This window comes from Lonchura striata, chromosome 1A (assembly GCF_050655825.1).
Source record: "Lonchura striata isolate lonStrDom1 chromosome 1A, ASM5065582v1, whole genome shotgun sequence".
Lineage (NCBI taxonomy): Eukaryota > Metazoa > Chordata > Aves > Passeriformes > Estrildidae > Lonchura > Lonchura striata.
The window spans coordinates 23,675,988-23,701,699 of record NC_140741.1 but is presented as its reverse complement, the minus strand read 5'-3'; the positions used below and the strand labels follow the sequence as shown (position 1 = coordinate 23,701,699).

At 41.2% G+C, this 25,712-nt stretch overlaps 2 protein-coding genes across 2 annotated transcripts in view; one reads left to right on the top strand and one right to left on the bottom strand.

Moving 5' to 3' along the window:
• Positions 1-410: 410 nt before the first annotated feature.
• The window catches only part of APPL2 (adaptor protein, phosphotyrosine interacting with PH domain and leucine zipper 2), a 35,348-nt gene continuing 10,046 nt past the window's right edge, over positions 411-25,712 (top strand). Inside the window, exons 1-9 of the mRNA XM_085569607.1 lie at positions 411-612; positions 5,172-5,270; positions 15,315-15,374; positions 16,026-16,097; positions 17,907-17,994; positions 20,405-20,446; positions 20,564-20,622; positions 21,593-21,739; positions 23,891-23,973. Of these exons, the coding sequence (XP_085425733.1) occupies positions 559-612; positions 5,172-5,270; positions 15,315-15,374; positions 16,026-16,097; positions 17,907-17,994; positions 20,405-20,446; positions 20,564-20,622; positions 21,593-21,739; positions 23,891-23,973 (704 nt within the window). The 5' untranslated portion in view covers positions 411-558. The remainder of the gene's footprint in view (positions 613-5,171; positions 5,271-15,314; positions 15,375-16,025; positions 16,098-17,906; positions 17,995-20,404; positions 20,447-20,563; positions 20,623-21,592; positions 21,740-23,890; positions 23,974-25,712) is intronic.
• The window catches only part of WASHC4 (WASH complex subunit 4), a 69,022-nt gene continuing 46,794 nt past the window's right edge, over positions 3,485-25,712 (bottom strand). Inside the window, exon 34 of the mRNA XM_085569605.1 lies at positions 3,485-21,493. The gene's annotated coding sequence lies outside the window, so the exon portion shown is untranslated. The remainder of the gene's footprint in view (positions 21,494-25,712) is intronic.

Here is a 25,712-nt window from a genome sequence, read left to right as displayed (position 1 = left end):
ATTGATAAGCAAGCGGCTGTGCTGATGCCAGAAGTGTCCCCGCCGCGCACCTGAGGAGAGCGCAGCAAAGGGCTCGCCTGCATCTGGAGGTCCCCAAGCCCCAGGAGCCAGGCTGGAGGGCTGAACTTCCCCCGGTGCTCATCACACCCACGCACCCTCACAGCCTCTCCCGGCTGAGGGGGCATCCAGGGCGGCTGTGCATCCCTCCTCCCGCCACCCTGCCCCGGGGGAGCGCAGCTGGGCAGGCGGGCACGGGAGACGGGCACGGGCCGCCCTCCGCCCCGCCGAGCGAATGGCGGCAGGAAGCCTTCCCCCGGCCCTCCCGTGACTCGCTTCCTCCGCCGGACGGGAACTGGGCGGAGTGAGCGGCCCCGGCCCCGCCAGCGGAGCCGTCCCGCCGTGCCCGGTGCCTGCGGAGCGCCGCGGCCGCCCCCGCGGGGACGGACGGACGGACGGACGGACGGGCGGAGGGAGGGACGCTGCCGAGCCCCGCCGCCGGGGCGTGCCAGCGCCGCGCTCCCCGCTCCTGCCCGGGCTCCGCCGCGCCGCAGCACCAACATGCCCGCCGTCGACAAGCTCCTCCTGGAAGAGGCTCTGCAGGACAGCCCGCAGGTAGCGCCCGCTGCCGGGACAGCCCGTCCGTCCGTCCGTCCGTCGGTGTGAGGCACCTGAGCGCTCGGTGCCGGCGGGCAGCCCGCGGGTCCGGCCGGGCCGGGGAGCAGCGGGGAGAGGGGTGCCCGGGCGGGCGGGGGACAGCGCTCGGGGCGGGCTGGGCTGTCCGGGCCGTCGGGGAGCGGGGATGCGCTGAGCGGCCGTGCGGCCGGGGGAGGTCTGGTGTTCGTGGCGAACAGCAGGCAGTCTGCTCCTCTTGTCCCCCGGGCGAGGGACTCCCCCAGCGCGGGCAGGGAGACTGCTGCGGCTGTTCGCTCGCACCGTGCCGTGTGGGAGCGCGCTCGGTGGCCGTAAGGCTTGCCCTGAACTGCTGAGGGTGTCGGGGAAGGACAGGCGGGCAGGGCTCGGTGCGCTGGCTTCCCCCGGAGGGAAAGGGACACCTGTGCGCGGTGAGTCACCTGGCCGCGCTGACAAAATGGGCTGGAGGAGTGTCACCGCCAGCGTGCCTGCTCCTCAAGGGCCGCAGTTCCCATGTAGGAGCTCCCATGAGGATAGGTGAGGCGGATCCCACCGAAGATGACCTTCTGAAGGGCTGTGAGAACGAGGAGAGGCGGTGGCTGCCCTTCCCTTCCCGAGTGCAGGGAGGATGCTCCTCCTTCGGCCCCGGCGCAGCGCCCCGTGCCCCGCCGCCGGGAGCCGCCGTGTGCCCGGCTGCCCTGCGGACCCGGCACTGGGGGAGGCCCACAGAGAAGAACGTGTGTCTTGATATGTTCAGGGGCTGGCTGAGTGGAAAAGAGAAGTTAGAGGAAGGGGAAATAATGGAAATTCCACTGAGGGATGCGGAAGGTGCGCTTGGGAACAAAGCGTTGTGCAGAGCGAGATACAGAAGTAGCTGGTGAACAGGGGAAAAGCAAACGAGGGCAGGGCGGATCAGTATGGGTACAGCTCCCAGGTAACCCTGTGTTGTAATCCCAACGTGTCTGCTGGTGGATCAGGAGCAGGAATGAATAGGTAAGCTGTAGGGCAGATTGCTGCAAGGTGTTACAGAGCCTGTCATGAGACATCTTGAAGGAAAGATTGGAAGTGCACCTGTCAGGACTTAATGAACCTCGGGTCTTAAGATCTTACTTGCCTCATTTTAGCCTGGTTTTTTGTAATTTCATGAAATCCCATTCTAGTAAGAAGGATTTCCATCATCTGTTTGATGTGGCGTATTTGTAATCATCCTTGGGAATTTTAAACACTGTGTTGGAAGAAGTGTTGAGTAATGTGAAGTTACACCAAAGTCAACCCTGCTTGGAGCAGAGGGTTGGACTAGGTGACCTGCGGAGTTCCTTACCAGACTGAGCTTTTCTGCGTTCCACAGTTTACCAGAATGTACCAGATTAATTATGGCTAGCTAGTAACATTTTTATTGTTAACCTACCCACTGTGTCCTAAAGCTGAAGAAATTTACATGCAGGAGAAGTGAGCTAATTTACCTCTTCAGTCAACACTTCCCTCAGTGATTAAAAATGTAACACCGTCTGAAAGCATTTGAGCAATGCACTGAACTGAATTTGGAGGTAATCATCTTACCTGTGTCCTGAAATGAAGGCTGTCAATGTCTCCTTTGCCATCACTAGAATACCAGGCAATGCATAAACCTGCGTATTGGCAAGATGTTTTACCCTGATTTTTTTGCTTTTTCTTCAAGTTCTATGGCTTTCAGAGTGAGGGACGTTTAATTTTTATAATGGCCCAGTGTTGCTAAAATATACTCTTTTTATGCAAGGAAGCAGGAGTGGGTTTTTCAGTCTTTTATATTTTTATTACTTTTGTCATTGGGGAGAGCTTTAGATTCACAAAATCAAAGCAAAAAGTTAGTCTCTGTTCCACAGAAATAAGCAGTATAGCATCTTATAGGACCAGTTACTTCTGCAAGAAGGATCCTGATTCTCTCCTGCTCTGTGCAGTCACAGGAGTGCAAAGGGATGGTGAAATGAGGATATAACCTCACTTTCTATAATCTGTGGGAAGTATGTGATTTACATGCAAGGCCGAGGAGAATTAGGCCAAAGTTATTTCTTCATCAGGTTTCTAGAACTTCATTTATCTCTCCCCATCAGTACAGTACTTTTGTCTTGATTTGTCTCTAGACACTGGCTGAAGAGGCCGTAAGAAGTGTCTTAATTTTGATGTGTTTAGCTACAAAATAGAGAAAAATTTATGCCAGCAGTCATGCTAAAATCAAGGGAAGTACTTACATGAAACTAGAAAATTTTTTCCTATCCTTTCAGAAGCTGAGATAATGTTGTGAATAATGGGGCCTCCTAAATGTTAGCTTAATATTTGGATCACTGGTTTATTTCAACAGAATTAACTGCTATTCCAAAATTTGTCAAAACAGCAACAAAGAAAATACATATATGCTGGTATTTTGTTACAGTGATTTCATATTCTTAAATGTAAAAGTTTCCAACAATAACTTCCAAACTGTCTGAATAATTTATTGTTTTTATTATTTTTGAACAATGTGCTAATAACAGAGGTCAAGACTTTCAGAAGTTGGTTTCTGGAGCTGTTCTACCTCAAACCATATTTAGACAAACCAAAAATCTGAGTCTGCAAAAATTCACTAAAATTTATAAATGCAGTTGACATTCCTGTATTTGGGAACCTTTTCCAGCAGGCAGAAGTATGTGATTTGTAGCCCAATTTAGGCAATTTCTTTATAATCATTGAGTTTTGGCTTGACATTTGGCTTGATAAGCATTGTGTCAAGTTTTATAGTTTTTGCTTTCCCCAGATTTATTTTTTAACCATTTTTGTACACTGTACTTTTCATGTGCCATTGTAGCACAAAACAGGTGCCATTGTAACACAAGTTGAGTACTGTATAGATACAAAATAGTTTATTGACATTATTTTGCTTTACATCATTGAAGATAAAACATTTGAAACCAGATTTTTTAAAATCAATATGTTTGCAGTTACTGAAATAATATGTTAATGTGGAAAACTCTCAAAATCACTGTCCTTACAGGGAAGTTCTGTACAAAGGTGCTTTAAACATTTGGGTTCCTGGTATCAATTTCATTGACTCAGACTTCTCTCCAGTCTCTGGTTTTTATGCTCTTTTTATTTGAAAGCAATAGTTTGTAATGCATATTCCTTTAAATGCTAGGATCTCAAACTAGCTTCCCAAACTGCCAGCATCTCCCAGGTGTGAGGTGTTGTAGCAGCTCAGTACATCAGCCAAGTGAGCTGTTGAGAGCTTTTAAAGCTACTCAGAGGAGGAAGGTTCTGAAGGGAACCCAAAGACTGACTCCCAGGTCGTGTATTTTAAGCACTGAGCAGCACTAGTTTCTGGGTTGCATACTTCTCAGCAGAGGTGAAATGATAGTTCATCATAGTCTAGGATTATTGAAAGATGCTGGTGTTGAGTTTTCCAGGACAAAAAAAGTCTGGGCAAAGAGTTTTGCAGAGAAGAAAAAATGCCTTGGAAAATGTGTGTGCCTTCCGTTAAAATAGTGGAGTACCTTAAACCTTTGAAAATAAATTTCTCAAATTTGAACCTGGATACTTCAGGTACATTAGAGATTCCTGTAAGAGGGGGACTTAAAAATAAAGGACTTGCTCTTTTACAGGACTGACATGTCTGTGAAAGTACTGGAGTTTATGTATGCCCCTCATGTAAGCAGATGAAGCTCATTAATGTCATATGCATTAGCTGTACAGATGGAGAGACATTTCCAGATAGCCTCAAATAGATTGGATTTATCTAAGCTAAGTATGGATCATGAGTTTGTTAATGGGACAATCTTTCCTCTTTAATTATTGTAAAGATCTAGCAAATTCTGGAGCCCAGCATTATTCTGAAATACCTTTTCTTTCCCATCCTGGGATCTGTGTCAGCAACATAATTCTTTATTCTTGATGGTTCCACCTGAACAAACCAAGGGAATTTGTGTCTTTTAAGAGAACACAAGTTCTTCCTTCCCCTTCCTGCTTGCTGCCAAAGATGAGTTAGCAGAGTGAAGAAAGTACAGGGTATCTCTGAGTGGGCGTATCCTTGTGTGCCTCTTGGAGATGAACACTTGTTTGGTCCAGTGACATCAGCTTGCTTTGGCTGTGGCCCCTTAAGAGTTGCTCAAGACAGTGGGGAGTGAATAACAGAGTGTAAATTATCTCAGTGGAAAGGGGTGCTTTCAGTGCAGTCTGACACTGGAGAAGTAAAGTGAGCAAGCAGTGGTGTTTGACCCCCCAGTCCTTAACATGGTTTGAATTACTGTCGTCAGCAGGAAGATACTCAGGATTTTTTACATTCCTAATTATGTTGGAAGGACTGTCTGTTAGTAGGAGCAAGAGCCTGGGAGTTGGGATGTGGCTGTAGCATTTTAATAGTTTGCTTCCTTGTGCCTCAGTTTACCTATCCATAATAAAAGAATCTGAATAAATAGAATTGTGCAAGTCAAGGGCATATTATTTCTGATTGTTTTTTTACTTTTTACTTTTTGATTATTTTTAAGATTTCCACTCAAAACTAAACACTGTTTGCTTTTTTTCTTTTGTTAAAGACTCGTTCTTTGCTCAGTGTCTTTGAAGAAGATGCAGGAACCCTTACAGAATACACAAACCAGTTGCTTCAGGCAATGCAACGAGTCTATGGTGCCCAGGTAATTTTTCATTTGTATTTATTTTGTTCAATGTGGAGTAGAAGATAAATTGCTATTGTGATGCTGTTATTTACAGTAGAGTTGCTAAGTATATGTACCTTCTGTGGTTTAAGAGGAGTTGTGGGTGTTTTTCATCTGATAGCTCAACCTCTTCCTGCCTTGATGCTCAGAAAAGTAGTATTCATTTAAAAAAAAAAAAAGTTATTTACTTTGTCTCCAAATAATTAACCAAAGTAAAACTGTATTGTGTCCTTACCTTGTGATACATTGGGTGGCCAGCCTTGACAAAATTCCTTGCCAAAATGTAGATACAATTCCTAGGTCTGCACCCTGAGTTTGGGCACCTAACTTTGATGCTGTGATTCACCTCATGGAGGGAACTGCCCATGTCCATTGATTACAGAGCAGATAGATGTTCATGGGTTATCCTAAAGTCGAGTGGCTACAGTAGATGTGAAAAAAAAGAGTTGGAGCAGAAAAAATAACATTTTCTAGAGTGTTTACATGACCTAGATGACTAAATCCCTTTGAAAGTAAAACCTGTAACAGAAATTATATCCAGTGCTTTGGAAAGCGTAAATCTCAGTGGTTTTCAGTGAATCTGATTCCCATGTGCATAAAATTAGGTGTTTCAAAATGCCATATCTGGGTCTTTAAAGACCTACACAGTGTCTCATGGAAGTTTTGCAAGTACTTATGTAGGTTAAATTCCTGAGTTCACTAGAAACAACTTTTCTATTCTTAAACCAGTAAATCAGAGTACACAGAGAGATTAAGAACTCAGGGGTATTTTGAATTTCCCTGAAGAGTGCGTGATCCTACTTATTAGAGGTCAGCTCAGCTATAAGATTTGCTATAAGCAAGTATATGTCCATTTGTTGGGATTGCTCTTTCGGTGACTGATAGTTTGAGATGGAAGAACCATTTGCTGAGGATCTGGCTGCCTCCACCTGGAAGATCCAGAGAGCTTCAGAGTCTTCATGTCCTGGAAGTCATGCAAATGTAGAGCAGCCAGAGGCTTGCAGCACATAGGAAATAATGCAGGGCATGGCCAAGGGCTCGAGAGGTGACATGAAAACAGCGCTGAAAGTCAGGGGTTGGCATTTTGGTAGAGTCACTGTGCTTTGAGAGTAACAAAGAGTGTGTGGTAGGAATCTGACAGCAAAGACTTGGTAGGACTGAAATGGATGAAGAAGGGAATCAGGAGATAAATCAGATTGAAATCTGAAATCTGATGTCCAGCTTGAGGACTGCATGTCCCTTTCTGCTGTCCTGTTTTAGGAAGTGGTTGCTCTATGTGATTCAAGGAAAAAAATGCTTTTTCTGCTTTTCTTTACCTCTTCCTTTTCATCTTGGTTTTTCGCCTTCTCCATTTCTGTTTCACCACAATAACATTTCCTTTTTCTTCTCATTTTCTCAGTACATTTACCCATCAATATTTTGCAGTACTACTCAGTATACTTCATTTTTCCAGCACTTTTTCACCACTTCTTTCCTGCACACTGCTTTAGTTTGATGTAAATATGCAGTTGCTTGTGAATATTGGATATATTCTTCAAAATAGGTCTTTCGAGTTTGATGTAGTTTTGAGATGTAGAAATAGAAGGGTAATGCTGACTTGCCTACTAAACATAAAGTTAGTTATGGACAGTTAAGAAAAATGTGTGTGATATTTCTTGGCTGCCTAATCTCAATTTGGGATAAAAAGCACTTTTGTTGATGTGTAATCTGGGCCTCAATAGTAGCATATTAGGAGGTGTTACCAACCCTGTAAAAGCTGAGAGTATTGAGAAGCCACTTTCTGAATTTGCCTTTTTATTTTCCTGACTTAAGTTTTGTCTCTGCAAAGTCAAATTTTCTCTTTATAAAGTCATTGTCATCTCCTGCTCTGATTTCTGTGTCTGTAAGATAGGAATTACAGTTACTGACCTACTTTAAAGCAATGGCCATAAAATGACTGGGATCACTGTCAAGGCAGTCAGAAAAAGCATCAGTGGGTTGTACCAGTACTGATAATTGATCCTGATAAACTGATAATAAACCAGTTCTGATTGATCAGTACTGTACCAGTACTGAAAATTTAGGGTTTATGCTCCCTCAATACACAGTAGTTTGAAAAAATGTTAATTTTGTTTTCTTCCATAGTTTTTTCTGAACTTGACATTTCCCAGATGTCTTAACCATGTTTTCAAGGTTATTTTGGGCTAGCTTACTAGAAGTTTGGTGATGAAAACTCTGATTTTTATGTAATTCAAACCACTGTAGCTTGTGGTAGAATAACAGTAGTTGAAGGGATTCAGTGCAAAGTCTCAGGGGAGTAGCAATTAGTACCAACTGCATGCTGTTAATTAACTGTGTGGATAAATGCATATAGCTGTCTATAGCTGTGTCAAAACACTGCTCTGTGTGGAGAGCCACACTAAATTTGTAAAGTGACAGCTCAAACTGCTTTAAGCACTTGGATCTGTGCACTTGAAAGGAGTGTGAAAAAGAAAACCTTGCCCATATTTTTTAAAAAAACATTTAGGAAAATAGGAATATTTTAAAACATCTTTTCAGACTTAGATGTATTCGAGCAGGGCTTCAAAAAGGGTGTAAGGAGGGATGTGCAGCATGCTGTGCAGCCGTGGCTCTGCTGCCTGGGCTGCAGCTGGGTGGTGCATGGGTAGCAGATTGCCTTGGCTGCAAGGCCCTCAGTGCTTTACAAGCCTCTGGTTGCCCTGCAGGATGAGGAGAGTGCTCTCACCTCCCTGGCACCCACACCACATGGGATGAGGTGGTGACTCTTCTGCACATGGAGCTCTTTAGTGCAAGAGGGGCTGTGATGCTACAAGGCAGATGCAGTGTGTGATGCCCTGATTAAGGAGAAGTCACAGGGTCCAAAAGTGGCACTAGAGGAGTGAGGTTGCCCTAATGCCCTGATTAAAGAGAAGTCACAGAACCCAAAAGTAGCACTGGAGGAGTGAGGTTTGGTTGATCTGGCAAACCAGTGTGATTAAATGCAGTGAAGCACAGTGAAGCATTTTTTATATTCATCAAATAAACCGTACCTGTGTGAGTACATATTATACTTCCTGCTGTAGATCTCCCAGCTGTGCTGTAGTACCCTGAAATAGTTACCACAGTAGTGGTCTTATACAGGAAATCTTCCTTACAGAGTTTATTCCCCTTGTGCTTCCTTCTTGCATGCAAGCCCTGATGTTGCATCTGGCATTACTGCTGATTTCTGTGAATGTTGTGTTTGTCAGTCTGGATGTTTATTACCTGAGCAATATTATAATGCAGCAGCAAGCAAGGATGTTAGAAAATTTAATTTGCTTAATTTACAATGTTGAGGTTCTTGCAATGGTGTATGAGTAAAGTGTGCCCAGTTTACCTTCCTGATCACTGTCAAAATAAATTGTTTTCAGAGCTTTACTACCATTTCCAATTCTCCATCATGCTCTAGAAATTGCTAAGCTGGGAATCTTCACTTGAAGCAAAAGTTTTACTAGGAAACTTAGGAGACTCTTGTGTCTCCACTGATTATTAGAAGGGATAAACAGCTGAGCAGGTGAGGGGAGAGTAAGATGCAGTATTTTGTCATTATAAAGATGTTTCATCTCGTGAGTCCTGACAAACCTATCTAGATACAGGGGCAGTGATGTCAGAAGAGGAGTAAAAATAAACACACGTTGTCTTTATCAATATATCTGGAGAGGGAACAGCATGGGAATTGTGAAGCATGATTTTGTTCAGCATCTCTGTGTCTGTGAGCAGTTGTCTTGTGATTGCAGAGGCACACAGGCAAAGCAGCAGCAACCTCTGTGGCTCACTGCCTTTTTATGTCCAGACTCTTAGAGAAACTTTTGACAGTTATGGAATAGTCTTGGTTTATTGGTACCACAGTACATGGGGGTCAGGACAGATTCAATCTGTCAAGCTACTTTAGGTAGTGCTTTATAAGCATTACTTCTCTCTGCAAATTCATGGTTCCCCATGTCTGCATTTTCCAACAGTGCTGCTTGTTTAATTTTCCGGTGTATTGCCTTCAGGAGGCTGTAACTCAGTAGTGGGGTGTCAGGCTTTTTAGGCTATACATAGACTTTCATACTTATTATGTTGCATAGCTAACCGCAAGCGCTGAGAATTCTTGTTTATTTAGCAAGTAAGCACTGATACAACTTTTCTTTTAATTGCTTTCTTTTCACATTTAAGGGAACAATTAATTGTGTTGCCTTTTCAAATTATAAGACCTTTTCCTAAAATGTTTTCCTAAAAGATACTCAACTAAAAATTGTTAGCATTTTATAAACTTTTAGTTCAACACAGAGAAGCTTCAACAGAGTATTAGAATGGGACAAACATTTGCAATAAATTACGGTTGTCATCACTGACTTCTGTGAAATACTGTGTGTATTATTTATTATTCCATACTCGTAAGTTTGTTTCATACTTTGCATTATCTTCCTGAGGCTGTTGACCATATATTGCTGACAGAGATAAGCAAGATTACCACATGAGAACCAATGTATCTACAAAGGCATGGGAGTTGGGTTTAGTGCTGCCTATAAAGCCGGAGTTGTCACCGTGCCTGGAAGCAGGTTAACATTGTGCTAAGGAGGATCTGGGGATCTGAGGCAGCACAGATGTATAGATACCCTGCTGATAGTAATTGTTTTGACAGAAGAGGTTTTTTCTGTACTGAGCTAACCATCCTGTTGTAGCTGCTTTTGGTGTTTTACAGCAGAACTTTGGTGGCTTCTATTCCTTGGAGTTATTGGATGATCCTTTGCTGAGCTGTTCCCATTTGTTAGGATGGGATGCCATGCTGTGAGTCAGCACCAGGACAAGCCATATGCTAGCCTGATCTTGTAAAGTGCTGTGCAGCCTGAGCACCCTGCTAAGGCTTAGCTTCTGCAACCCTGGGTTCACGTTTCCAAGCCATTTAATATGCAAACCTAAGCCTGTAGGACTGTGCCATTTACTAGATTGCTGGATAATTCTGTTTTGTAGGAAGATAAGCATATGTAAATGCAGCTGCATAAAATTGTTGTATCAACACCCAGTTCTTTCTGTGCTGTGCCTGATTTTGAAGGTAAATGTGTTGCCTAGTTCTGAAGGGATGGACAGGCTGCAACTGCCTCCTGGTCTTTGACTTCAACCACATACCTGGGTCTTTTTTCTTTTTGATGAGGCTTTAAGTTTTCCCAGATGTAAGCCAAAATTTATTATGTGTCATTCTGCACGTGCAGAGTGCATGGATAAATACCTTTACTAGTGTCTTGCTTGTTTATATGAAGCAGCCTTTGGCCATTCTGTGTCATAGTTCCTTGTAGTTTTAAAAATGCCAACTGTAGCTGGAGTAGGAAAGTTGTTCTGCAGAAAGCTTCATTATAGTGGGATTGGAACTGGGTGTGCTGGAATAGTTCTGTCTTTAGAAGTTAGTTTATAGCTCAGCTTAATCCTTTACATGCCCTCAAATCTGTAGTCTGTTAGACAACTGTCTGCAGAAATATCTTTGGATTTCAGCAGATTAGTCCTCAGAGTTTATTTTGGAAAAATACAGAGATCCTAAAAATGGATGGACTGCCTCACTGGAAAATTGTAAATGGCATGGATATTTTATTAGAGAGGTTATAGAAAAATCAGTCTCTTCTGATGATATGAACAGCTTAGTTAGTAAAAGTGATAATGAAGAAGGTAGAATTAGCCATGTCTTTATCGTGGGCACTAGCTCAGGAAGTAAGACAGATGGGTTTTTTTTCACTGTCTTATTTGAAGGCTGGGTCAGCCTTCATATTTTTTTCAATTTAACTTGAAAATTAAACAGTATTTTTTAAACTATCTGTATTTAATTTCTGGTGGATTAATGCTAGAATCAACACACATTTTCATTATCTTATCCATTTGAACTGGACTTACAGAAATTTATTCCTAGGGCTATCATGCAAGCCAGGGTTAGAGAAAAGGAATAAAAAAAGCACTTCTGTAATCACTACTGATTTAATTATTCTTATTTACATGTGGTTTTTTCTTCGTTCTGGTACACTTTTTTTACATTAATGCTGCAGAGATGTCTTCCCCATTAAGTAAAATCATCTAGTGCAAATGAATATATTTGCAAGGCCCAGTACTGGTTAAGTTTGTCTTTATTTAGAAGGCTTCAATTTCTGTTCAGGATTTTTTGGAGTTTTTGCTTGATATCATCTCATTGATAGCTGTCCCACTCCATAAATGTGTGACAAATTCTGAAATGTGAAGATAATGTGGAAGAAATGTGGAGTCAGGAATGTATTGTAGTTTTCCTTTTGCTGTGGTGTATTGCATTGCAGTCACTTCAGGACAAAGGAAATCAGTGTTGCTGTATCCATGGGAAAATGCCTTGGAAATAGATTAAAACCTGTTAAAATAATTGGCCTGGATTTAGTGGCTCTGTCAACTGAAGCAATGCAAATAACTTCTGAGTCTTGGAACTGAATGGCAGCAGGGCAGGGGGAGGGGAAAAGGCTGATTAGGAAGAAACAGGAGGAGGATTAAGCCAAACTTTCCCAGATTAGTGTGCTTAGCAATGCAGTATTACCACTAGGTCAGCAGAGCACTTTGCTTGCTTCCTGTTCCTTATGCAATGGAGTGTGTTTCAGCTTGCCAGCTTAACTTGATTTGTTTACAGTTTTTGGGTGTGTGTCTGTTTCATTTTGATTTTTGTTTGTTTCACAAATGATACAATGAATGATTTTGTACATCTAATGGGAAGGAAGTCTGGCAGGTGTTAGGAGGGAGGATGAAGGACCCAGGATTAATTTTTCCACATGGGTAGAGATGGAGTAACAAGTTTGTGGTGTTCTGGCACAAAGAACTGAGCCAATAAATGAAAAATGTGACTAGCTGGCAGCAGTGGATTGTGAGTAATACATGGAACTGTTGTCCCCAAATCAGCATGAAATCCCAAAGTAAGCTTTGTGTCAGGCACACCTCTTAATTTGTTCTGTTTCTGGAGTAGTAGGCTATGAATGTCTGGGGTCTCTAATTAACTGTTGTTAGCTAGTTGTGTATTTGGTAAGATGTTGTTCATTTGCACCCCTTTGAGATTCTGGTGGTTTCCGTATTCTCTCATTATCCTGTCACATACTGGAGACCACTCCTGGGGAGTGGTGATCCCTGGAAGATGCTTATTTCACACACTTCTTTACACTGCCCATCTTCAAACTGCCCTACACAGACGAGTAGTGATGGCTTTTGATTATTAAGTGAGGAAATTGAGGATTGAGTCTAAAAACCAAACTGGTAGAAGCTTTGTGGATGGTGAACAGAAAAGAACAGGGTGTCTTTAGCCAGGGTTTTTTTGGGATTGGGGATTTTGTTTGTTTGTTTTTATCAGCCCATTATTCTGAAGCTTCTTTTAGTGTTAGCAGATTTAAACCAGAAGCAGGTATTTTCCAGATTCAGAGCAGAGCACAAAACTGCAGACTTGGCAGGAATAAGTAAATGGAAGCAAATGGGGAAAAGAGGCACATTTCTGATACTTGGTTTATTTCAAAAGATTTCTCTCACCCTGATCCAGCTGTACAACTTAACAAGTGGCATCACAGTCGCTGTGTGAGGACGTAGAGCTGGGTAAGAACTGCAAGAAGACTATCTTTGAGATTATGTTTATGAAAAAGGTGCCAAATCTGAGAACCTCTGCTTCTTTTTGTAATCTTAACTTCCTCCCACATGCATACAAACAAACCCTTTTAATGTCTTCAGTATGCTTGCAGGGTGTCCTGTCCTCCCTGCCATAAACTCACTGCTTTGAAGGTGGCAAAGTCTCTCTGGTGTTACTGCTTGGGGAAAAATAATTAAGGCTCATTCCTATCCATGCCTGAGCCCTTAACAGAGTTTGGTTTTTATCATAAGGCAGAACACCCTTTTCCATCCTCTAGCTTGGGAAATACTTAAATACCAAGTATTTGTGTAAAGCCTTTTCATTAAAAACTATATATTATGCATAACCAACCTGCAGATCTTACAGGAATCATTGGCATTATTTTGTGTGGAAGTGTAGTGCTTATTACTAATTGGGCTGGGACAAGAAATAAGACTAATCTGTCACTGTGAAGTGAGAGTAGTCATGGGGCGTGCATGATCTGAGCATGGGCTCACATCATCTCAGCTCTGAGCTCTGTTGGTGCCTCGGAAGCCTCTGCTGTGCCACCTCCTCCTGCCTGGGAGTGTTACCACCGTGGTGTTTTAAGTCGGTCAAAATCACCTTGTCCAGCTTTTCCTGTCCTGTGTTCACATGCAGCAGCTGGTAGCTGCTGTGGCTGGTTTGGTTTGGCTTTTTTGGCTTTTCCCCTGAGCACCTGAGCACACATTAACAGTGGCTGGATGTTGGGCTCTGCTGCCGGATGAGCCGCGTTCCTGGCGTGCCCAGGCAGAGCAGGAGCACCAGGCTGCCATGCAGTGTGTCACAGGTGGCAGCAGGCCAAGGCAAAGGGTGTCTCAGGGTCTCTGGCCCAGATAGTTCACTGTGCTGGGCTCTGCTTGCTCAGGATGACAAGGGACAGTAAGAGAACACAAGCTCTGTCCTAGTTTTAATGGTTTTCTGTATCAGCCCTAGTATAAAGGGTTCTGTTAAAGCAGTTCAGAGGTTTGCTCCTAGTTTTACAAACTCTCTATCACCTTATATATTTGGAGACAGGAATAGTTTGTTAAGGTTTAAAATTTAATTTAAAGTTACTAGTTCTCTGCATTTTTGAGGATGAGAAGGATCTGATAGGGGTTAAGACAGATGTCAGTTACCCCCTTCCCTTTTTTCTTTTATTATTGTTGTGAGTCCTTGTTAACAAATCAGGGACAGAGCAGTTGATATGCTAGTGTTAGGAATACATTAATTAAAGATTGACATATCCAAGTGCTTGTCTGGTTTTTCCAGCTGTCAAGTAAAATTATACACCTTCCCTACAAATCTTACCTGCTGTAAGCACATCTTAAGTGTGTTTATTTTCAGGAGAAGAGAGATGGTCCGGTTTGTGCTCCTGTAGCCACTTAAAGTGCTGTAATTACATTGGTACATTGTAAGCATTCCTGAGCATGAATGCATTATGGAGGCAACTCTTCTGGTTCACTTTATTGATGTAGGTTTTGGGGAGAGATGATTAACCAGTATGAAACATTCTTATGCTGGTATGCCAACCCAAGTACTTGAGGTTGTTCTAGTTTTGTTATATTCTTGTGATGGGGGGAAACCCAAGGCTAAAACCAAATCCCCAAATCTTAGCGCTATTTAAAGTAGTTAAACTGTAGCTCTGAAGTATATACCTCTTACTGCTGCTTCTCTGTTGTCATGGTTTAAGCCCAGCTGGAAATTCTGCCATCCCCATCTGTGGGGCTTGCTCAACCCAATTTCTATTCCTCTCACCCCAGTAGAATGGGGAGGAGAATCAAAGTAAAACTTGTATTTTGAGATAAAAGAAGTTTAATAATTGAAAACAAAGTAAAATACAATAATAATGGTAAAATATAATAATGGTAATAAAAAGGAAAAAAAAAATGCACATTGTATTTGTTCACTGCCCACTAACTGATGGCAGAGCTCCCCTCCTGAACCCAGACTGGCCTCCCTTTAGGGTACTTGCCCCAGTTTATTTACTTGGCATGATGTTCTGTGGTGTGGAATATCCGTTTGGTCCTTTTGGGTTGTCTGTCCCAGCTGTGCTCCCTCCCAGTTTCTTTTGTGTGCCCTCTCAGTGGCAGAGCTGAGACAAGGAAAAAAATCCTTTACTTAAGATAAACACAACTTCCCAAAAATCAAAAAAATCAGCGTGTTTTCAGCACCATTCTTCCTCTGAATCCAAAACACAGCACTGTAACAGCTGCTGAGGAGAAATCAACTCTATCTAAATGAAAGCAAGACATTGGTGCAGGTATTTTGGGACTACTGTTTGCACACAGCTGAATGTTTGTGTTATGTTGGGTTGTAAGTAGGTTCAGATTCAGTCAAGAGTCTGGTTACAAAGTAGTGGTAACAGCAGCACAGGGGACCTTTGATTATTTTTATTAACATGTCATTTTTGTTTGTAGAATGAAATGTGTCTTGCCACACAACAGCTTTCGAAGCAGCTCCTTGCCTATGAAAAGCAGGTAGGTTCAGCTTTGACATGACTTTGATTTCTTTTCTCCCTCAACACTCATGAAAAAGTCTGTAAACTGTGTTTTCTGGAAGTGCTCCAGGCGTTTGCTTTACTTGGTTTCATGTGAAGGCAGTTATGAATTTCCCCAGGATGTTCAAGGGACTTGGGTCATTTCTGAGAATCTTAAAAAAAGAGAAGAACCAGATTAAAAAAAACCCTAAAAAGGTACAAAATCTGAGTTAATAAATTTATGAAGATACAAGTCAGTTTGTTCCAGTTCTATGACTTTAAAATTACTATAATAAGAATTAAATGTTGTCCAAAATCCATTCATTTAACACAAGAAGTGCAGGGTAAAGAATATATATTTATGAGCTTCTGTTTATACATTTATTTTTATAATTTGTTGCATTTTGTAGAAATATTAATTAGATTTGTAGTAAAACATATATTGTATTTTATATTTATCTTTATTGATTTATGGACCAAATGTATGTTTCTATTTCCAGCATTTTGCCTTAGGTAAAGGAGATGAAGAAGTGCTATCCACACTCCATTATGCATTTTGTAGAAATATTCATTAGATTTGTAGTAAAACATATGTTGTATTTTATATTTATCTTTATTGATTTATGGACCAAATGTATGTTTCTATTTCCAGCATTTTGCCTTAGGTAAAGGAGATGAAGAAATGATATCCACACTCCATTATTTTTCAAAAGTTGTGGATGAGGTAAATTAAATTGCTGATATTCTCTTTTTACAATACAGAATATTAGAGTTTTTTCTTTGTGTTTCTCCTTTTGATTCACAGCCTTCCCATTGAAGGCTAGATTGTGCCTGAGTTTTAGAGTCATTTAATTCTGGATAAAGAAGTTTGATACTACCCTTCCATAATGGTTAGAGTTGTTTCTGTGGCTTCATCATATAGTCTATCCCTAGAGCAAAGCTGAACTTCCTAAGGGAACTTATAGAGAGACTAAAACAGGACATGTCATCTAGGCTAGGGCAATCTTTTATATAATTCCCTATTAAAATGACACATTTCTAATCTTTAAACACTGGAGTTAGAGCCAAAACTTGCCAGGTCTGGATGCAGGGCAGCTGTGACTTGGTAGATTTGCAGTTTAGTTGCTGTGAGATCATGCAGGATCCTGAGATGTCTGGGGAAGGCTGCAGTACGGTGTGGTGAAGACAGTGAAGCTGTGTGCAGTGAATACCCCCATGTCCTGGATGTTTCTGCTCGGTACTGGGAGTGTTTGTAAATGCTTTTGTTAGACCTACCCATATAATATTTCAATATAGCCTTGGTATCCAGATCCTTGCTTAGGTTTCATTTGTCAAATCACTCTCTGCTGTGAGCAGTGCTGTGCCATCAGAAAAGTCTGTTCTTGTTGGTCTACTTCCAACTTTGATTAAGAAGGCAAAAGGCTGTACTGAGTTCTGCTGTGTGGGAGAGGAGAGAGGGACAAAAAGTAAGTCACAAATTTTAGAGCCCATGGATAACTTTGAGGATGTAGTGAGAGGAATCCCAAGGGTTTACTTTTTTTTTTAGGCTTTTCTTGTTGCATGTGTTCTGAGGATACTTGAAAGGAGCATTTATCACAAGTCTTGTAATTACTTATGTGAACTCCAGAGAGATCAAAACAAAAACTTTCTCCTTCCCAGGTTCAAGAGAATGGTGCCATTTGGGGGCAGTAAGCTGAAAGCCTCTGCTCAGCTCTGTCAGTCATATTTTTCCTCACAAGAACTTGCTCTGTTCCTTGGCCTCCTCTGTGTGTTAGCTTCCCCTTGTGCCTGTTTCAGTTGTCTGTTCTATCAGCTTTGAATTGTATTGTCTTGTGGGAAATCCTTAGTTCATCCCTACCTGGGATGAGGCTGCCTGGAGGCATCCAGGACACTGGCAGGATGTCACCTGTTAGCAAACAAGCAGGATGTTACCTCCACATGTCCAGCTGTCCTACCTGCTCCCATCTCATATTCTTAGCAAGCCACTATTGTCATGAGAGCCTTGTCATTCTAAATGGTGCCACACAGGTGCTTTAAAGCAGCTGTATGCTGAAGTTTAGAAACACAAAAACAGGAGTGGGGAACTGCTGTGATGGTAGAATATTTGAATGGGACCTTTTGTTGCAGTTGCCCCCTGTTGTGATTGTGTCCTGGTTAACCCTTGTTCAAGGAAAGACACTATAGTTGTGGTGGTGGGACTGTAACTCCATGGCATTGAGAGTTAACAAAAACAGGTTAATAAAGGATAATTACAGTTTAAATCCTTTTGAGTTAAGCATTAGAATTAATGGTCAAGTGAATTGCCCTAATCCGTTATGTGGGAACTGAGAAGTTCTTGGATCCTTAGGAAGTACCAGGCAGGAATGAAGCATTTAGGGAGACATCCCCACCTGTCTCCGATACCTTGAGAAGTGTATTTCAAGCATTGAAGTACATTATATCCACTGGACACAAATGGCTGGTGTGTTTTGATGTTCTCTGTGGTCTGGGTTTTTTTATTTACATTGGGTCTTAGAACAATTCTCTGTTTCAGCTCAATATTCTTCATTCTGAACTGGCAAAACAGCTTGCAGATACAATGGTTCTCCCAATAATACAATTTCGAGAAAAAGATCTCACAGGTAAATTTTATTCTAAGTTTCCGTTTTCCTTATATGCTCCTTCTTGTTTATTTCATTATAAACTGAGATGTAATGCCATGTATTAATTTGTTCTTTGATGATTCACAGAAAAGTTTGTGGTTTTTTTTTTCTGCTACAGAATTTCATTGACAGGTGCATGCTCTTACTCAGACAAAACCAAGTTCACCACATAACATTTTATGCACCATATGGTGCAAGTTTAAAAATACACAGGCTTTGTTCTTTGTTGGGTCACTGTGCTTTTATACCACTGTAATCTCACTGAAGTCACTGAAGTTAAATTGCCAGAAGGGAAATTTAGCAGTGAATCAGGCTTACAAACAGTGTTTATTCCACTTCAGGAGTTTGGGGTTGTTTGACAAGCAGAAGCAAGAATGTTGTTTTAATTTCAGAGAATAGCATATTCCTTCCTTTTTAAGGAATAAATCCTCTTTAAATTCTTGCCATGCAAGGTCAGTTCCATGCAAGTTACCTGATTTCACGATCCTGGGATTTCATTACTTAAACAGCAAGGCAGTAGCAAAAACATTTGATGTAATTACAAAAGAAAAAAGCTCATATTCAAGGTCAAAGACAGTCTTACCTACTTATGCAACATAAATGTGAGGTTTTTCAGCAGCATTTCTTTCTCGGTCTGTCTCTCGGTCTGTCTCTCGGTCTGTCTCTCGGTCTGTCTCTCGGTCTGTCTCTCGGTCTGTCTCTCGGTCTGTCTCTCGGTCTGTCTCTCGGTCTGTCTCTCGGTCTGTCTCTCGGTCTGTCTCTCGGTCTGTCTCTCGGTCTGTCTCTCTCTGTCTCTCTCTCTGTCTCTCTCTCTGTCTCTCTCTCTGTCTCTCTCTCTGTCTCTCTCTCTGTCTCTCTCTCTGTCTCTCTCTCTGTCTCTCTCTCTGTCTCTCTCTCTGTCTCTCTCTCTGTCTCTCTCTCTGTCTCTCTCTCTTCCCACTGCTCATTTCAGTTGTTGCAGTCCCACTTATGTTCTTCTTGTAGACATCATTTTGATGTGAGACAAAATGACTACAGCAAAATAGTGACTGGTTTAAGTTCCTTATAGGATCTGATTGGAAATTGTGAGGCCATCCAGGTGTCTAACAATACGTTTTCTAGCATATACTGTGAAATATAAAGCAGAATTTGGATGGTAAGATGTTGATGATATAAACACTTCCTCACCTCTTTCATGTGGCCTCAGATATAGTACTTATTTTTCCATATTTATGGATTTTTCCCTCTTGTTTATTAAAAAAGATACAAAAATGCATATGAAGCCTGCAACCAAAGCTTCAACTGCTGCATGACAAAAAATGAAAGTTTCTTCTACGTCCTTGGATGTCAGTTTTTTCAATTTTTTTTTTTAAATTCTATCCATCACATTTTCTGATGCAGTCTGTAGAAGAGCATTTTTAGTAGAGACCTGGCCACACTGGAATTTCATAGAGGGATTAAACAAGGAAGCAAGGAAGAATTAACTGTGTTACTGTTTTTACTTTTGATCCTGTTACATCTATACATTGAAGATTGTAGAAACCCCTAAATACAAATCAGTTACAAGTGGAAAAGTCTTCTGTCTTTCTGCATCTGAGTCATAATGAAGCATTCTGGGGGAAAAATGGTGGAGTGAAACTGATTAATGAGTAGGATGTTAAAAATAATCGAGAGACCATGATGACATCTTACAATTTCCCCTTGGTATTTTTACAGTTGCATAATGTCTGTTCATGTAAATGTGCTTTCTTTGTAGCTTTTTCAGTGAATTTTTGCCAGTTGCAGCATATGTTGGTGGGGACACTTAAGAGTAACTTGTGCCCAACACTTGTGAAGTTATGTTGCCTGTTTAAGTCTGTCTTCTCCCTATCTGTATCAGAATCTCATGGCCAGTGTTTGTAATGCAAGCATCATATCCAGCAGTCAGGTGTGTTAGATAAGGATTTCTTTTCACAGAGCAGCTTAGCAAGAATGGTCCACAGTGAGGGAGTTCCATGTACAGGAAAAAGGCTTTAATTCTTACATCCGTGGGTCTTAAATTGCTTGGTATCACATAAGCACTGTCAGGTTGTTCAGAACGGCTGATCTTGTATGATAGTGGTGGGCCTTTGTCAGAATAAACATAGTCAAATGGTGCTTCTTTGGAGAAATGACATGGGCAGATAGGGCATCTTTCTCAGAGTGGCAGCTTGCTCAGTAAAATAAACTCACTCCACCCTTAATTAGCTAGCTGCCTTTTCATTTCTCTAGCAGCTGATCTACTTTAGCATTTTCAAGATAAGCACAAAGTATGCATCTCTGCTGTGGAAGGGCTGGAGTGACTTGGGCAGTAAATATGCCATAACAGGTCTCAGTTGAACAAAATGTTCACAGCTGATTTTACTTTGAATATTTGATTTCTCTTTTCCAGAAGTAAGCACACTGAAGGATCTCTTTGGCCTTGCTAGCAATGGTATGTGTCCCTTTTTTGTTTCTATTCATATGCAGCTGTTAGAGCAAAGAAGACATGTGTAATCTGTGCACATACACATCACGTTTCTTAAAAAAAAATAATATTCCTTGTCTACAGAACATGACGTGTCCATGGCAAAGTATAGCAGGTTACCGAAAAGGAAAGAAAATGAAAAGGTAACAAATGTGAAAGGGCAAATAGAATGTTTTCATCAGCCATTCTGCAAGTCTGCATCCTTGTTCATTGTGAACTTTGGGGAGTTCATTGCTTAAATTCACAGTAGCTCAAGAATACTTGTGTTTTCATTTCCAAGCAGACACAAAGCTTTTAAACATCAACTCAGCACTTACACCTGGTTTCTCCAAGTTAAGCAAGTGATGAAATATTGTGCTCAACTAGAGCCCTCCAGATCCATGGGAGCTTTTCAGATAAAGGCAATCCAAGTGACTATAAATAGCTTTGTATAGGCCTAGTGTTGTACAGCTGAGGTGGTGATGCAGCATCACTGAGAACAATTCATTGTGAGCTGCCATGAAGCCTTGTGTCTGCTGTTCCTAAAGCTCTGCATTTCTTCGCATGTACCCTCCTGTGCAATTACTCTGTGTGGCCTGTCATTCACCTTAACAATGCCCATAACTCTCTGGGTGGGATTGCTCTACATTCCTCCTTCTTTGCCCGCTGGACTGCTATTCTAAAATACATCCCTTTGTCAAAAAGTGTATGGCTGGCCTTGTCCTGAGAGTGAATCTGTTCTACAGGATGGTTCTTGAAAGGAAATGCCTTACAGAGCACAATGTGATATAGCATACTGTGAATTACTCACCTCTGAATTCTGCACTAGCAGGCTTGTGTTGTGATCTCAGCTGCAAATAAATTTCTTGCACAGAGATCTGATCCAGATTTTTAGTGGTGGTAGTTACATAGTTTCTAGTCACAGGGGCTTCCTAAATGTTTAAGTATCATGACAGAGAAGAGTTGGAAGTACTTGCTTTGGGTTTTCAATTTGCTTTCTTTGTTTCTCATCCTTCATTTTAACCTGGAGAAGTTCTGTAATGAGAGTGATTCAAAAATAACTCAAAGATGATCAGTAAATATATCCATATACTCAGTAACACTCTATCAACCTCTCTATTATTTTTTGTTCAGCTTAAGGCAGAAGTTGCAAAAGAAGTGGCAAATGCAAGAAGAAAGCAGCACCTTTCATCCTTGCAATATTACTGTGCCCTGAATGCTCTGCAGTACAGGAAGAGAGTGGCTATGATGGAACCTATGCTAGGATATACACGAGGACAGGTATTGACAGTGAAGTGTCTGTATCACTTAGATGTGTTCCTGGGAAAGGTAAAATGTTGTGGTTCTGGATTTATTTTGAGACTTGACAAATTACAATGAGGGTGGGGGAGAAACAATTTGCATTCAGCTTGCCTAGATTATAACAATAGATTTTGTTTGTGGCAGATAGTTGAATGTTTAGATATTCAGGAAAGAAAAAAATGAAAAGAAAATCCAATACACTTCTATGCAAAATCAGCCTAGGGGTTTTTCACAGCTGAGCTAAATGTAGTAGCATTTACTTCCACTGTTTACTCAGTCTGCACAAACTCTCCTATGTAGCAGTTCCCTTCCTGGCACATAATGTTCAGCATACTGATGAGGAGTGTGCACGATGAGGAGCAGAGCATGCTCTGGAGAGCTGGAAGGACAGAACAGTAGAGAAGATTGAGCACAAGGCTGGAAAATCCATTTTCTAATTTTTGTTCTAACAGCAGTTTGATAGAACTTTTCTCAAGTCTGATAGTCTGACCCTCCAGGATATCAGGAGGATCAACAAACCAGTATTATCACAGCACTTGATTCTCACTATCACCCATTTTAAGGGTCTTCGATTTTGATGAAAGAAAGTGTTTGGAAAATAAGAATTGGGCTATGAAAAGAGGAAAAGCGGATGTGGTGTTCTGTTTGAGATTGTAGTGTGGCTCATCATCATCTGCATCCTTCTGTCTTTTGCAGCCCATGTGCCTCATTTAAAATAGGTAGTAAATGAGGATTCAGTCACTTTCTCCACCATGGGAGTTCACACTGCTTCTCTGATGCAATTATCCTAAGTAAAATAACTGCACTGATTTCCTTTACTGGAAGCCAAACAGAACTTTCTTTCCCTGTACTTCATCTGGCAAAACTGCCTTATCTCAGTGCTTTATACAGGGAAGTGTCAGGTTGTCATGGAATGACTGAATAACCAGAATCCAGTTGATGCTTAAATATTGTGAACTGCTTTTCAGCACAAATATGTATCTTCTTAATTAATTACTCAAACATGTGTATTCAGTTTCACATTTCCAACAAATTAGTAGGTCAAAAGGAAATGTTGGAAGAAGCAGTGGCTAATAGAGGGTTCACCTGAGCTGAAAACTGGCATCAGCATTTATCATCAGTGGAATTTACAGCTCTTTCCTCCTGAAGCAGGCTTCAGAAATAGAATAGGTGAATCATTATTTAGGAGGGCATTCTTTCTCTCCTTTATAAAGGGAGGCTGTGGTCTATAACATGGCTGCAGAAATCTGAATCTTGGGAATCCGAGGTCCCAAGGTTAGGGAAAGGGAGTGAAATCACAAGTAAAAGTGGTTGAAATAGCTAATAAATAGCTTAACATCCAAGAAGTTCTTATAAATCTCTTCCCAGAGTTGATCACTGATTTTTTGTGTTTTCCCTAATTAATTGCACACACATCCTGTCTATATGCATGTTTCATGCAGTTGCCAGTAGGCTCTAATGATGACTATGCCCTGCAGCAGATAATACAAGGTCAAGTCTACACCAAGTGCTTTACTTTATTGTATGCCTTCTGAGACATACCAGCTAAGAGAATTAATCTTTTATTACATAATGTGCACTTTGGCCCTAGTAGCTTTTTTTTTAGCTCCTTCAGTAGAACAAAACCCATGATAAAACTAGTTGATACAACCAATTGCCCTGGAGAGTTCTGCAAGCGCAGCTATACTTTCCTAACTGACTTTGCTACAGCACTTTGAAAACTTCCCTTGTGCAGTTGGTAGTTCAGGTTGGACTGCTAAATCTGATGGATGATTTGTGTCCCATTCCCTTTGATAGGATGGCATTGCACACAGCAGTTCCTAACACCACGAGCCCCAGCCCTGCCCAGTGCTGGTGTGGGAGAAGCTACCTGTTCTCTTATTTGAGTAATTTGGCAAGTTCTTTGGAAACATACCTGTCAGCAGCCAGCAGCTTATCTGTGTGTGAAAGGGTGGAGAGTTGCAAAAGTGGGAAGTAGCAAGAAAGGCAACGCAGCTGTTTCGCCCATGTGTTTGATCGCCCGCCAAAAGTTGCAGTCATAATGGGAGCACTGTTAACACTCCCACAATCTGCTACTTGTCTGCCAAAGCCAAGAGAACCTACAGTGCCCTTTTTCTTGGTATTTTTCAGATCAACTTCTTTAAGAAAGGAGCAGAGATGTTTTCCAAAAGGATGGACAGCTTTTTGTCATCTGTTTCAGACATGGTTCAGAGGTAACCCAGTGCTTTTGTTTGCTTTTATCATTCCATTGCAGTCCGAGCAGTACTGCTCTAACCTTCAGCACATACCAGAGAGTGCCTCTTTCTCCTTCTAATGAGATTCCTTCCATGCTTACATTGCAGTGTTGGACATATTTTGTTGAAGCAACAGATAGAAAGGAAACATGGAAAAGAAAATGCTGTCTGTACACTGAAGAGAGTATTTTTACAGTATAGTCAGAAACCATATACTGTAAAGTGTTCACATGGTTTCTTACACCCGTGTCTCTTCATGAACAGAAAAGCATGGCATTTGGGCTAGAAACTGGTTAACAGTAACAGTATTAATATAACAGAATTAAGGTGCTTTGTGAATTATAGGTATTTATATTTACTGGGTCTTCTGTAATAATACAGCAACAATAACCCATTAACCTCTCAAATAAGGATTTAGGGCCTAAAGTGTTTGATGGTGTAGCTACACAAGGCAAACAAGGGAATATATACATTGCATCCAATGTAGGTTGTATTAGTCCAGAGTTCAACCTACTTTGACTAAGTTTTAAATTTCAGTAAGCTGCTTTTGTACTCCTAATTTTGTGATCATTTTTCTCCTCTACATGCTCCTCACCTCCCCTCTACATCCTCTACTTGTAGTGAAGATTTTCTTTATAATTAAGTCCCTGTAAATGTAAACTTTACACTTGAAATGTAATCTTAATAGAGAGAATATTATTCATAGAATGATAAAATGCTAAGGGATTGGAATGGACCATAAAGATAATATAAGCCCAGCTGAGTCCTTGACTTTAATCCTTCATTCTTTTTGTATCAAGCTGTAGCCAAGTCATTATTTACTCTAACTCTAGTGGCACTTTAAATAATTAATACTTGTTAATTTGAGAACCATGTTACAAACAACTGCTCTGTACAGTAGATTATTTCACTAAATGATTTTTTACTTTTTGTACTTCTATACTTCTATATCTTTGCTCACTTGGGAAATTAATCCCTCTACACAGTCTACACAGCATTTGTGCAGACTGGAGGACTGTACAGATTTTAAATGCCATTGAAATAGTGTCTTATTTACAAAGTATAGGGCATCTTACTTGTGTCTTGCAGGCACAGGGAGGATCCTGCCATTGGATCCTCACCATAGAATAAGCCCTTGTTTTCCACAGTCAGATGAATTTGAGTTCTGGACAGTGTACAGTAGTAAATGGAAACAAAAATAGGCTGCTCAGTTATTTTGATGAGTCTGGTTTTTGCATTTAAAGTCTGTCACACAGTAAAGCTTGGAAGTCCAACACAAATGTAACTAGTAAAAGAGTGTGATGTCTGTGGAAAAATCAAAAGAGAAGCGTGTAGAATTCGGAATGGTTCTGTGCTGCACAGAATTACTGACACAGGACAGGGGTTCGTGACTTCAGTTTGCACAGCCACTGAAAACTCTGCTGCCCACTCCACTCCTTCCTTACTGCTGGGGATCACAAGGCCTCAGTGAGTCAGATCTCCTTGCTAGTCAAGCTAAAAGCTTTTTACTTGTCATACTTGTTTTTTTTGGAACAACAAGCTGATGTGACCTATTGTGCAGCTACAGAATTTCAGTGGTATTTAAAAGCATTTTCATTTATACAGTGACTATTGCTAATGTTGTAAAAACACAGGAGATATCTATAGTAATACTAACACATTCTCAGTGACCACTTGGCCTAATTGCCACAAATGTATATAACTATATAAGAATTGTC